Raw genomic sequence first — 14,688 nt, forward strand, 5'->3', positions numbered from 1 at the left:
AGCTTTTATTGCTTTAAGTATTCCCCATTAAAAAAGTCTGGCCCCAAATTTGTCTCTGTAAGACACAAAGTGATCTCTTCCTGTATGAGGTTAGTAGTTATTTCCAACCCTCTGAAAGTGATTTTCAGTTGTCAGTTCTCTGGAGAGGAGGTGATTATTGGGAAGTTAATATTAATCTCATTTCTTTTGTTTTAAGTGTTGTTTCCTATGATGATCAGCATGATCATTAACATCACATTTTCTCTTGTATCAAAACTTTGCAAACGCTGAGAGTTGGAATACAGCAAGTTAAATCAGATAGTGCACTTGGGTAAAATGGATAATATCAGGTATATTTTATTCTTCCCAGACCATTATGCTCAGCAGAATGGCATTTTTCATGTTTACTTGACATTAATCAATAATGCAACACACTTACCTGATAAACAATTGCTTATGAAAAAATGACTTCATCATATAATTTGTGGAAAAATTAGGATTTATTTTTCTGTAAGAATTTATTACTTGAAAAAAATGTTCTGGCCAGGCATGGTGGCATGCCTATAATCCTAGTGACTCAGGAGGCTGAGGTAGGAGGATCACAAATTTGAAGCCAGCCTCAGCTACTTAGAGACCACATCTCAAAATAAAAATAAAAAAGGCTGTGGGTGTAGCTTAGTGGTTAAGAGCACCCCTAGGTTCAATCCTCAGTACTGGAAGCAAAGAAGCTCTCTTCTGTTTCTTCATTTTACTTTGGTAGGAACTGCTTTTCTAGTGGTCCAGTTTCTTCCTCCCTCAGGTGAGCTGATTCTTATTTGGCTATTGTGGTTGTATTTCCCAGGGTATGTAATTATTAGGATGTTTTACCACTTTACCTCAGTGACCATGCCGAGTTAATTTGTGTTAGCTGTTTCTGTAACAAAATACTTAACATAACCAATTTATAAAAAGGAAAAGTATATTTTGGCTCAGTTTTGAAGGTTTCAGTCCTTGGTCTTTAGCCCTGATGCTTTTGGACTTGGGGCAAGAAGCATGTGGTAGAGCAAAGCTGCTCACTTCCTGACTAGAATGCAAGAGAGATGAAGAGGATCTGGGGTCCCACTCTCATGTTCCAGGGCATGCTCCCAATAAGTGGAAGACCCCTGCTAGGTTCTACTTCTTAATGTTTCCACCACCTCCCAATAGCACTACGCTGAGGCCCAAGCCTCTAACCGGAGGATCTAGGACATTCTGGATCTAAACTATACTACTTTCTGTGTGCCTAATTTTAAATAGGGGGAAAAAAAACCTGTATGTCTGTTATATGGCTGATGTAGAGATTAAATAAACTAACTCATATGACATAGCTGTTTCTGGTACACAGCAGGTGCTTCTTACTCCACAATAGACTATATGCTCTTTGGTAGGGAATGGAGATATGAGGGACGTATGTGGTTTCTGTTTTCCCAGTGCCTAGCACTGTGCCTGGCATTATAGCAGCAGTCAGTATGTTTGCTGAATAAATCAGAAAGTCACTCCTTGATTGGTAAGATAGGGAAAGAGAAGGAAAAACCACAAAAATGCCACCATAAAAATGCACTGACATCTTAATTTCTACAGAGGATATTCTTCTAGGGATATTTACCCCAGCACTCCAATCTAAGTGTCCAGCATGGAGGTGAAAAGAACTAACAGAGGGAATATGGAGAACAGTGCAGAGTTGGCAAACACAACACAGGTATGGCAGGGAGAGTTCTAGGGAGTAGACAGGCATTCTGTTATCTTGGAGTCACAAAACCAAAAGGCTATCTGGGACACAGAAAAAGATGACAGGATGAGCTTAGCTGGACGGGAGGATAGACAGAATAGCCAATAAAGGAAAAAGCAAAGGAGGCGCTTCTTCGTGGGGCACAAGAAGAGTGTTCTAGAACTTGAGAAAATCCAGAGATGGGCATTGTTTTGGTACTTCCTACCAGGAAGCAGTTTTATTTCAATCATTACATAATGAAACAATTCATAAAATAACGAGTCTTAGTGCAGTTTCCTGAAGCAGTTGTTTCACTGTTCTAAGGCAGAGAAACTTATCAGGAAGAAGCCTAAATCACTTCACTGTAATTTTCCTTCTCCTAGATCCGATAATCTTCAGGCCTGAAAGACATTAAAAAAAAAAAAAATCAACATTCATTTCTTCATGAATTGTTATTTTTTCTAACTAAGGAAGGGAGATTATTTCTCCAATTTACAATGAAAGCAACGATTCATTGAAAAATTCTACAAATATTGCATCTAAATATATGGTTAAAAAACACTAAAGCCAAAACATCACAAAATAGAAAATTTAAGTGACAATCTGAAGTTCTTTTGAAAACACATGGTCAACTTGTGCCTATGTATATATATAGTTACTGAATAATTTACAACCTCTGCTCCACTTTTGAACAGTTTCTCATTAAACTCTTCTCACTGTAATCTTCAGGAGTTTAAAATCACATAAAAAATAGATTTGCCATACAAATGCAGATTTTAAATGTGCAATTTCCCTATTTATATTATTTTATCATTTGCTAGATTTAATTTTCATTATGATACATAAACAACATGAATATCTAAACACCAGGCCTTTGATATTTTTACAAATGTATAATTGATTTTCCCTCATTTATGTACTTACAGTAAAGTATATAAGTATTATATACTTTATAATAGAAACCTGAGAGTCACTTCCTTCAGAACACATTAAAACAAGGAAAATTAGGAAAGTGTTAAATCTAACAATAGATAAAACAAAGAACAGAATCATAACAGAGAAAAGGAAGAATAAGAAATTATAAATTGTCCCCAAATTTAAAGTGTTCTGTTGTCTTTCAGTTGGGTATTTGTAGTTACTAAGCTCTCATAGAATTTTCTGAAGGAGAACAGTAACATTTACATTAAATAGATATTTTTGAAACAACTATAAAAATATCTTAATTTGAGTTCTTTTAAAAAGTAGATATACTCTGTTTGCCCTGAAATGACTTATCTATTCCATTTCCACATTTATAGTATATTTTCTTAAATGGAATACTCATAAGCTATCAGATAGCCCAGCTAAGAAGACCACTGTCTACTGGCTCAGTAAAAAAGCTATATTAATTTGAAATTGTTTTATTGTTAAGCTGAGGACCACAGGCACTGATCTGGGAAGTGAGCCAGGTATGCTTTACCATATCAGCCATCTATAACAAGAGATAACTGCAGCGTTTTGTCACTGTATTTTTGAAATCTCTTTCCAAATGTAAAAACTGCAACCAAAGTCTGAGAAATGAAAATGGGATAGGATAGCTAAAAGTGGCCCCAATGTGTACCCATTTAACCTTTGCTATTTGACTCAATACAACGAAAGCAGCTCCTAGTTAAATGACACCAGTACATTTGAAGAAGCAATTTATTCTTTTATCCAGCTGGTTCACATAATTACAAAGGAGCTGGTGGTGATGCAACTGGAAAGAAATCTTCTGAGCTAATTTCCCACAAGAAATCTCTGCAATTCCACTCAATAAAATTAAATGTGTTTGGTCAGTCACTAGTTGTTTCCACAACAGAGGTTAATTTCTTAAGTCAAAATGAAATGATGATACCACCTTTTAGTAGAATTTAGAAGCAGAATTAGAAATGTGGAAGAAGTGTGTAATCTGCTAGATAAGGGCATGTGGATACTGACCCCAAGGCAAGTGGAGCTGGTTGAAGCCTTGATTTGTTACAAGCAGATATTTTTTTTTAAGAGGAAGTGAGGGGGATGGAGATGAGGGTTCTGTTAGGGCTATGGCAGTAGTGAGTGAGAAGAAAGGTCAGGTTCAGAATTTTGGAAGCAGAGAGCAACAGTTGGTCTACAGGGTGGGTGGAAAGGGGGAGGGGGGGAAAGGCCAGGGAGGTGAGGGAAGAAGGAGCTACTAGAAGGTAAGGATTCAAAGACAATTACTAATTTTCAGCTTGAAGAACTCAGTGAATGGCTGTGCTATTTTTCAGGATAGGGGACAGGATTGATTTTGAGCATGATGGAATCTGGACATAGTAAGCAGCTAGAAATTTGAGTTTGACATTTAAGAGAACTATGACAGGGAGGAATAAATCTCTAACAGATTCCTTGTCTTCCATCTCACTTCTCCATATCATGTGACTTTGCTTTAAACTGTCAAAGGCCCTCTCTTGTCTTAGCACAGTTCAACTTCTCCAGAATTAAACATATAATCCGTGACATGGCCTCAGCTAACCTCTCTGAGTCATTCTTATTATATCCTGTCTTTCTGCACCCCAGTCCCTCCACACTGCCTGCTATTTCACAGATAAAAACCTCCGCAGTGCTGGATTTGACTTGGGTACTTGAAATGTCCTCTGCTTGGAATCTCTTATCTTTTCTCTGCTGGCAAACTTGACTAGTCATCTTTCAAAATTCACCCCAAAGGTTACATCTTCTGGCAAGCTTTTCCCTACTTTCCCTCTCTAAGCCAGGCAGGCCTCCTTTGTCTGTGATTCCCAGAAAATTTCTTGTGTACTTCTACCACAGTGTTTCTTAAATTATACTTGCTTTTACTTACTTGTGCCGAATGTTTATTAGGTGTCACGAAGTGTAGCAACTACTTCAGGTTAATTATTTTACTTTATCCTCACAACCACTTTGAAAGAAAGACATTGCTATTAAACTGACTTTGCACTGACAAAACTGAGGCTGAGTGGCTCAGTAATTTGTTAATGATACAGAGCTAGGAAGAAGATGGCAGGGATTTGATGGCAGATCATGTGATTCCAGTGCTTGCAAGGGCCATTTTATTCCATTTGACTCCTATTAGGCTGCCAGTTCCTTTGGTGACAGAGTACCATCATGATTGATCTTACATTCCCAGCAACAAGCATAGTGCTTGGCAGAGTGTGGATGCCTGGTAACCTGTCATGCTGCATAGCTACTGCCTTTGTTATGCCACTTTGTTTACAAATCCATCCTTTCCTCTTCCTCCTGACACATAATCAGGTTTTTTTTCCTGATAATTAGCTTGCTCTCAAGGAGAGGATGGGGGGTGGACAGTGTCATGGCCATTGGACTAGATTCTAGACACTAGTATGGCTAGAAACATCCTTTCGTAGTGGAGGCAATTAACATCATCATATGACTTCAAGAAGGTTCCCATGTGGGGAAAAGAGGTTTGCACTAAAAATGACTCTCTTTTTCTGTTTCAAACACAAAAGTAAGCACACATAAAACTTATTTGCACTGCTTACTCCCTTCCACTAAAAGAAGAAAACCTATGATAATATAAAAAAGTGATGGAAGAGCTATTTTCTTTGATGTTTCTCAAACTTGAGTGGGCACAGAGATCAAGTAAAAACGTATCTCTGATTTCATTTGTTCTGCAGCAGGTTCATGGTTCTGTATTCCTAACATGTTCCACACGACAAAATGCTGGTTCATGTCCCTCACTCTCTAGCAAGGGTTAAGCTCGGACAGAGCTCCTTGGTGACAGAAGGAAACAATTTCTTGACAAAGTTTGAAAATAAAATAAGCACTTCAGAAAGTCAATTTTTAACACTCTGCTGTGCCTAACAGAAGGCAACAGGCTTCCTCAGCTAGAGGTGACTCCATTTGAGATAAAGTATCTTTCCTGGCTCTTTACTAACAGAGGACTATATTCACAGACAGTATTGTGTTTTTCTGATACAATACATATCTTAGTGATAATAACCTATAATAAGGCTGGCTACTGAAATTTCTTTGGTGTCCATCATCAAAGAGAGATTAAATTGTAGTCTAAGTACCTTTAATATCAAGTAAATTTCACTATATTTAGGTTCTTTAAAAGATGGGGATTCCTGTGGTAAATAAGTAACTAGAATTGAATTATCAGATTATCTTGCTTACATATCTATCCTATTCTGTCCTGAAATCTGCCTAATCTCTTTATAACATTAAGTAATTTTTAAGGCAAAAAATCTGGCATCCATTGTGCTGCTTTTCATCTGCTTAAATATCTGAAACTTTACTAAAATGACTTGAATTTCTGCCAGAGGGATGATAGGTGAATTTGTATTCTACTTTTGTCCTAATTCTCTGTAACTCTTTCAATGGAAATAACCAATTATCAACTTTTAAAAGGCATTATGCAATGTTAATGTATTTGTTAATGGTAATAGCATTCTTAAAGTGATCTTAGGTAATCTTTGGAGAGAGATTTCAAATCCTTTACAGAAAGCTAATGCCTACTTATTTTTATGGGTTTGATGAAAATCATAAAAATTTACTCCTCAGCAGAAATACAGGTTGTATTTTAACAAAATTACCATGATCTTTCTTTAGATATGTAATATAAAGTATCCAAATTTATATATATCAGTTGCATTAGAGCAGACTATTAAGGAAAAATTGTACCTTAGCTGAAGTTATTAAGAAAGTGTTAAAAAGGCAGCAAAGACCAAAATATAAATATAAACTATAACAATTAATTAAAAATCAATTTCTATCTTTTACAGAGAATTTGATTCCATCTATTTGTTCAGGCATTCTTTCATTCAACACATATTTATTGAGTGGTCCGGTGCTGCTATGGCTACAGGAGTAGAGTAGTGTCAGGAGAAAGAGAGTTTCCTAACAGAGAGATATTAATATGTAATATATATAATATATAATATAGCTATAACATATAATAGATTTTATACAATTCATTAATTATATGCACACAGATATTTTGACCTTTGAAGAAAAAGGTAAAAGTTTCCACTTTCATGTGTACTTAGGATATACTTGGAAGATTTTTGAATCTTCCAAGAATGATTGAACATAAGATTTTCTTTAATTCATTTTCTGTATTTTTCATAGCTAGCAAATGTTCCATAGCAACAATCTATTTGGCCAATAATATTCATCACCAACAGAAAATTGCCTTTAAACAACATAATTTTTTAAAAAATTACTTTTTTTGAATGAGGAAATACATCAAAAGGGCCTGTCTGAGCCATAGAAAATATTCTAGTTTCCTTGAAATCGCTCTTAACTGTTCAAATCACACCACATCTTATGTAATTGTTTTGTAGGGTAAATCCTTTATCACACATGTCTCTATGCAAAACATCACCTGACACCTATTAAATAAACAGGCACACTGCAGAAATGCACAGATTCAAATTTAGAATATGGAAATGATAGAGGTCAACACATTTATATTATTCTGAAAATGGCATCATTTTTAAAAAGAATCTTTTGACTTCAAAAAAACTTTAAGAGATTATAGTGGATATTGTATACTGGTGGAAAGAATGTATGTAGTTTGCAAATACAAGGAAACAAGATTATTTAGCACAATGTTTATACTACAGTTAAATTAGTGACAATATATTAGTCCTAACATAATTTATTTTCTAAAAAAAAAGCATTCATATCTCAGTTGTAAATCTAAGAAACTGGGCATAACTTAAGTTTAATAAATCTCAAAAATATTTTCTTCTCCCTTAGTTCTGGTCTTTGTTAGTATAATAGTTATTCTAGACACCATTTAAAAGACTACAATAAAATCTGAACAGTGACATAGTCTGAAAAAACAATAAAAAGTCAGTTTAATTGAGTTTTAAGTCACTTCTATTGCACAGACAGAATACGTAGAATAAATCATTCCAGGCAGTCTGGTACAGCACATGGTTCTTAAATGTGTTAGCTGGACAGGGAAGAGTAAATTTCAGTGATGGCACTTTATACACATTTCCATCGGGCACTCAGCTTTCTCATACCCTGATCACACTGTGCTTTAAAACAATCTAAAATCACATGATTGTTTATCATGTTTAAAATTCAAATTATGTTTTTTAATTAAATTGAAAAGGAAGTGCCATTACATTCAATTATCACTTTTAAAAATCAGAATCTATATTGGCTAGGGCTTGTAAATAATCTGTTTTTTGTTGTTTTAAATAGATTCCTTTTTTTTATTTTAACAACCAGTCTTGACCTGTTCATATCAAAGAACACTACTACTTAGAATACCTAATTTGAGCAAACTCAGCAGCACTGGAAATACTGAGGTCTATGGCTTAAGCCAATGCTGAGCTGGTTGAAATGGATGGGAAAGTTGGAAAGTAACCTTGTTCCCTAAGTCCAGCTAATAACTTCTGACTGTAAAGAGCAGCAAATTAAGTTAAATCTTCTGGGAAAATGCCACATGACTAGACTAGCATAAAATTATGGAAAATCTTAAAGCTGTCCAGACCCCAGCTCCTTATGGGATTGGAAAAGGTAAAAATCCTTCCTTACTGTGTTTTAACTCTCTGATCTAAAGCACGCTTTCTAAAGACATAGGTACAATTTTTTGCTCAGCATCACTTAAAACTTTGAGGATTAATAGCTTTCATATTAGGGGAGCATACACTACCTTAAGTCCTTATTCTCTTCTAGAGCTGCAGACTGAAGAATGCTCAACAGTGCCCTTTTCTAGGGTTACAGTTCTCAGCTGCTGGAGCCCTGCTTTCCTTTTACCTAGCTGGATGGAGTGCCTATTGAACTCTAATCCTAATCCTAACCACTGGAAAGAAAATTACAGAGCCAGTCATGGCCATCCTCACACCTTCATCTTTTCCACCCATCTCTCCTTTGCAGGCACACTTCTGTAACACACTCTGTAAAAAGTAAACACCAGGAATATGGATTTTCATTATAAATATGTATTTTCAAACATTCATTAATACTGAAACTTTTCACATTTAAGTTTCTCTATAAAGGTTGAGAGTTTTGCTTAAAATAAAGCATTACTGAATTAATGAGTAAGAAATCATAATGAGAAGCAATTTGAGATTTCCCATCTATGTAGATTTTCCTAAGAAAAAAATCTCACCTCATAATTTCATAAAAATTGGAAATAAAAAATTTAAATAACCTGTTATTTTTAGTCTACATAATAAAAAAATTTGATTACAGTGATAGCATTATAATTTTCATGATAGTTGGAGTTCTGTAATGTGTTGGCAAAATTGCAACAGTTATGGGGATAATTATGATAGTATTAAAATGAGTTATCCATTTAAAAGTTAACAGTTTCAGGCAGGTGAACTATTATGAAAGGACAGCCCTATTGTTTTTCCTTTCCTTTCATAAAAAGAAATTCTAAGTGCAATCCCCATATCACCACTTACTCATGGAAAACACACATCTGCTCTGTACCACCAAGAGAAATAAGATATTTCATAACATTTTCTTGCAAAATTCATATATTCATGAAGTGTAAAAAATACTAATATGCCAAATATATATTCACTAACTGAAGAAGTGAGATGAATGGCCAATACTACCCATATAGGAAAATAGCTTTTAAAGAAATTATTTATAATTTTGTCATAAATATCTGTTCCATTCTTTGTTTTTCCCCATTACTTTAAAAATGACTGCACAATTAATAACCAGCAAAAGAAAATACAACATATGTTAAAATTAGAGCTGCAAATATACAAGCTTTGTCAGTGACTTAAAATTATTTAAATTCTCAACTATGGTAGGTTTTAATTAAAACAATTCTATTAGTCATCTACAGGACTCAAAGCTTAGCCTGACAATTATTACTGTTGTTCAAAAGTTTCTAACCTCTAATAGAAAAGTCAATGAGCTTTCCTTTTACCAAAAGTTAACAAAAGTACCAATGATGATGTATACATTTATATTATAAATATATTTTAAGTTTTATTGCTAAGGAATAAAAAACAAAAGCAAGCTATTTTTGTGTCTGTTTACTTGTGGTGAAATTCAGGTATATGTGTTCCAGTCAAGTCTCTGCAGATTCATCATCAGACTTATGTTGAATAAATTCCAGTTAGTACATTCCAAAGGAAGATTATATTTTTGGCTTAGCTATTTTGGGTGGAGCAAAAGCATATTTTAAGTAGGTTCCTCCAGAAGGAGAAACTATATTTCTTCCTGTAAAGGCAAGCCTTCCAATAATGAGAAATTCCATTTCCAATGCACTGAATGGCCTGGTGTATCAGATATTTTAATTCTAATTCTAAAGTATAAGACCTTTAGGAAATAATAAAACAATGAAGGTGATATGGTCCAGTAAGTTGCTAACCACATTGTGTCTACTGAAATTAAATTTATTAAAATTACATTCAATAAAAAGTTCAGTTCCTCACTCACGCCAGCCATGGTACAAGTGCTCAGGAGCCACATGTGGCCAGTAACTCTATATGAAGTTCAGCTATAAAGCTTTCTTATTGCAGAAAGTGCAACTGAATAGTCTTGAACTGAAAGATCATCTATTTCTTAGACAAGGTTTTTGGTGAACCAAAAATGACTTATTCTTTTCCTGGTCACATGATTTTCATGTAACAAGCTAACTGGACTTGATGACACCTGCAATATGCAAGGAGAATGACATTGTGAATTATTTGCATTAAATGATTAGTATACCTATACTGTGATATACTCTTAAGTTTCAGTAAATGTATTTCCACTTTATTAGTCTGGAAACACAAGTTAACATATGTTGTGTGACAAGTAATGAGAAAAGATCACAACTTTAATAAAGTGTAAAGGAAAGCCTGGTGTCTAATGCATATTCCTGTCACAGGGAACTCTGGAATGAAAAGAAAGGACAGGAAAACTCATTCCTGGGGAAGTAACTAAAAATGCATCAAGTAGCTCTAAGTTTGTCTAAAAGTCTCTAAAAGCCCTTCCTAATTCTATTAACATAATGAACAGTCACCTTTCAGTTTGTTTTAAAACATAGCAAGAATTGCTAAGTAAAATAAGTGCTGTGATTTCATTTGATTATAATAACACTAAATATAATTTGTTATAAATGGTTTAGTATATGATTGCACTGCTTTGACTGAACTGATTTAAAGCACATTTCAGCATTCTACCCCCCTCTATATAAACATACACACACACACACACACACACACACACACACACATATATATATATACACACACACACACATACATACATAAATAAAATTCAAAGTTCATATTGTGGTCACATATTTAATAGCACCTTTGGTAATTCTAGTTAAAAAAAAGGCGTAACAACCCTCTTGACTAGGAATATACACTCATTTATGATGGTGTATCTTTAAGAATATGTGACATACCTATATTTACAGAATTTGTTACAGGAAGGTAACATGCCAAAACTTCAAGAACTACTTTAAATTCCTTTTTAGTATATAGTTTATCAAAACATAATATTTGAGAATGGCTTATAACTTAGGTGCACTTATATAAAATACATTAGCAAGCATGCTAAAACAATATGAATTTGTAAAAGCAAAAATATTCCCTACACAAAACCTGGCGAACACCTCCAGGGCACTCCATTTTTGTGCACATTAGCTCACTCCTTACTGCAATCCTCTAATAAATGAATTAGCTCCATTTTACAGTGGAAGACATTGAATCAGACAAGGAAATGGACTCAGAATGAAAACACTTACAGAGGACCTACAATGTGCCAAGTATGAAGAGTTGGGGATATAAATTCTGAACCAGATGATGCCTCCTCAACCCTTAAAGCTGTTCAGTACTTAGAACATCACCAAAACTTTGTCTTGTTTCGCACATTTAGTATTTGATAATCACTATTAACAAGGAGCACTCAGCAGAGTAGCTGGAAGCAAGACCCAGGAGCTAGTCATCTTCAGCTTGAATCCTAACCCACCACTCACAATTACATCATTTTAGGCATTACTTTATCTTCTATGCCAATATTTTTTCCTTCATAAAAAACAGGGATAAAAATTGTAATATAATGTTCACAAATTTGCTCAGAAACAGGTTGTTAATCCATGTTAAGCACACTGTAAATGTTTTATTAGTTATTTATTTATTTTTGGTACCAGGGATTGAACTCAGGGGCACTCAACCACTGAGTCTATTTTATTTAGAGACAGGGTCTCACGGAGTTGCTTGACACCTCGCTGTTGCTGAGGTTGGCTTTGAATTTGCAATCCTCTTGCCTCAGCCTACTGAGCCACTGGGATTATAGGCATGTGCCACTGTGCCTGACCACCTTGTTATTTTTATTGCTATTTATGCAGTGATAAATAATACATATGAATATAAACAAATGAGATTTTCTATATAGGGAAATATATTATTATTAAATATATATTATACATAAATATATATTAAATATATTATTCTATACTATGAAAAAATAAAGTGTGTTTTACTTCATATCTTCTAGATATTCTTTTCTAACTTCACTTATAAAAGCTGATAATGGAGATTCTGTATCGGCATTAATCCATTCAACAAATATTTGTTGAGTCCAGTAATCAGAGATACTTAACGTGTAGGGTACAGTAATCAGAGCTGAAGAAGACAAGCATGTAGTTCTCTCATGAAATCTAGACATTAAGCAGAAAATCACACAAATATTTGATTACATTAGAATAAACACAGCAAATGAAAAGTAAAGTATACAATGAGACCCTATAATGAGGAGACTAAACCAGTTTAAACACTACAGGAAGCACTGTTTGAGGAGTGACATTTAGAGCTGCATCGTCTGTATATCCCAGGCAAAGAAGCCTGGAAACAATTAGATGGGAGATAGCCTGTCAAATCTTAGCAGCTTTATGGATTTTAGATAGAGAAAATTGTATGGAAGAGAGGAAAAAGATTTTATTTTTCTATTTGGATCAAGACTAAAATTCCAGAATTAATGACTTTTCATTAGATGATATTCTTGGCTTAAGAAGCAATAAGAAAAACAGAATTCCTTCGTTTTAGGTTGATGACAATGCATTTATCATTCCAAAAGACTACAGTCTATCCAGGTGGGGAGATCCCAAATGAAATACCTGACATCATCCTTGCACTTACCTATAAAGATGGTCAGGATTCTGACATCTAACATCTGGAGGTTATTTGCAAGTAGTAGCTGCTGAGTTCTCAAGGGAGTAAAAACATGAATTGGCTCTTCCTACCCTAAAAGATCTTATCATTTATCTGAAGACAACAAGGGTACCAAGTTCAACTTCAAAAATAAAAAAAAGAAGAAAGGAAAAAAGACACTTACGGAGACCATACTCTCGGGAAAGCCTCTACTTCTTCCGGGGTGTATTCATCTAGACGTTTTGGAATTTTCCGAGGCTGAGGCAGCTCTTCCACTAAATTCTTAAGAATATCTTCTGGAATATCCTATGTTAAACACATCTAAGGCTTAATTTTCTTAAAACATCTTTCTTAATAATAAGTTAATAATACTTAGTACTAGAAAATATGCAAAAGATGTTTATAGGATGAGAACAATATAATCTTAAAACTCATTGTCTAAATCTCTGAAAAGCAAAATGGACCAGTGATATAAGTAATTGTATTACAACAATATGCTTTACTTTGTCTATAAAATACATAATTTAATTTACCTCCCTTTTCAATTACAGGAAGGTGCTGCCTTAGTTCATTCTCATGCTTTCTCATCTGATGAGTGGATGTGTTGGGTCTACTGTATCCAGTGCCACTACCTTTCAATTTGCACTTCATGTTATTGCCATTTGAAAATTAAAATCTGCTGGATCTTTAGGCTGTTTATTTATCAAAGAAACATTTACTGAACTTTTTTTATGAACCAGAAATTATGTTTGGTGCTGAATATATAAAGAAAAATCAGAGATCATGACTTCTAAAGGTTTACTCTTCTCAAAAAGTCACCTCTCAAGCTTAAGTTTATCATGAGGGAGCTCTAACTCCCTCACTAAACTTCCTCAACTAAAGCAGCATCCTTGCTCTTAGCTTGCCTCTGACCTCACTTCTCCCCATACTCTGGAAGTTTCTGACTTAACCACTCCTCATCTTTCATGCACTGGTTGAACTCAACTGCACTGCCTTTCTTAGTGGCATTTCCTCTGTGCAGAACTACTTCCCGTCTATGCCCACATGCTCATAAAAACGAAGAGAAAAGATGGGAAACTGGCCTGACAATAGTAGGCAGAATGGACTGCAGTGGGGAAAAGCAGAAGACAAGGAAAAGAGGTCAACAGCTATTCTAGTAACCAAAGTAAGACATAAAAAAAAAGACTGAATTTGGGGAATAAAAAGTCAACTAAAGAATAAAGTATATCAACTAAGAGATATTATAAAAAAAGGAATCATAGGAATTGGACAGACTACATAAAGGGAATAATATTAAAATGAATAGGTAACTGCCAGGGGTTCTCCAAAAGCCCATGTGTAAAAAGCTTGGGTCCCCAGGGTGGCTTGAGAGGGAAGTGGTGGAACCTATAGGAGATGGGGCCTATTGGGAGGTCCCTAGGTCATTGTGGGTGTCCCCTGAAAGGGAATTATGGGACCTCAGTGTCTTCCTCTTTGCTTCTTGGTCATGAGATGAGGTAAATAGTTTGCTCTGTCATGTGCTCCCTATCATTGCCTGCTGGTATGCCACCAAGGCCTGAAAGCAATGGGTTCAACTGATTAGGGGCAGGAACCTTTAAAACCATGAGTTAACTAAATCTTTTCTCTTTATAAGTTAATTATCTCAGGTATTTTGTTAAAGTAACAGAAAGTTGACTAACAAACATAGTAACTAAAGGAATTAACATTCACATTGTACCCATGACACAAAAATAAAGCAACTACCAAAGGGAAATATATTGTGAGACTAGATGGATAAATTAATTTCTATGAGACTATTGAAATAATGGTAAGATATCAACATGGAAATATTTTATGAGCCTTTCCACAAGGAGAATAGACAATTTCCTTTTTTTAATTGTGTGT

General features: G+C 34.7%; 1 protein-coding gene across 1 annotated transcript in view; it reads right to left on the bottom strand.

The window, feature by feature from the left end:
- Nucleotides 1–1,912: 1,912 nt before the first annotated feature.
- The window catches only part of Mrpl13 (mitochondrial ribosomal protein L13), a 37,161-nt gene continuing 24,385 nt past the window's right edge, over nt 1,913–14,688 (bottom strand). Inside the window, exons 5-6 of the mRNA XM_048802403.1 lie at nt 12,989–13,110; nt 1,913–2,106 (exon numbers count right to left, since the gene is read on the bottom strand). Coding sequence (XP_048658360.1) covers nt 2,085–2,106; nt 12,989–13,110 — 144 coding nt within the window. The 3' untranslated portion in view covers nt 1,913–2,084. The remainder of the gene's footprint in view (nt 2,107–12,988; nt 13,111–14,688) is intronic.

This window comes from Marmota marmota, unplaced genomic scaffold (genome assembly GCF_001458135.2).
Source record: "Marmota marmota marmota unplaced genomic scaffold, marMar, whole genome shotgun sequence".
NCBI classification, from domain to species: domain Eukaryota; kingdom Metazoa; phylum Chordata; class Mammalia; order Rodentia; family Sciuridae; genus Marmota; species Marmota marmota.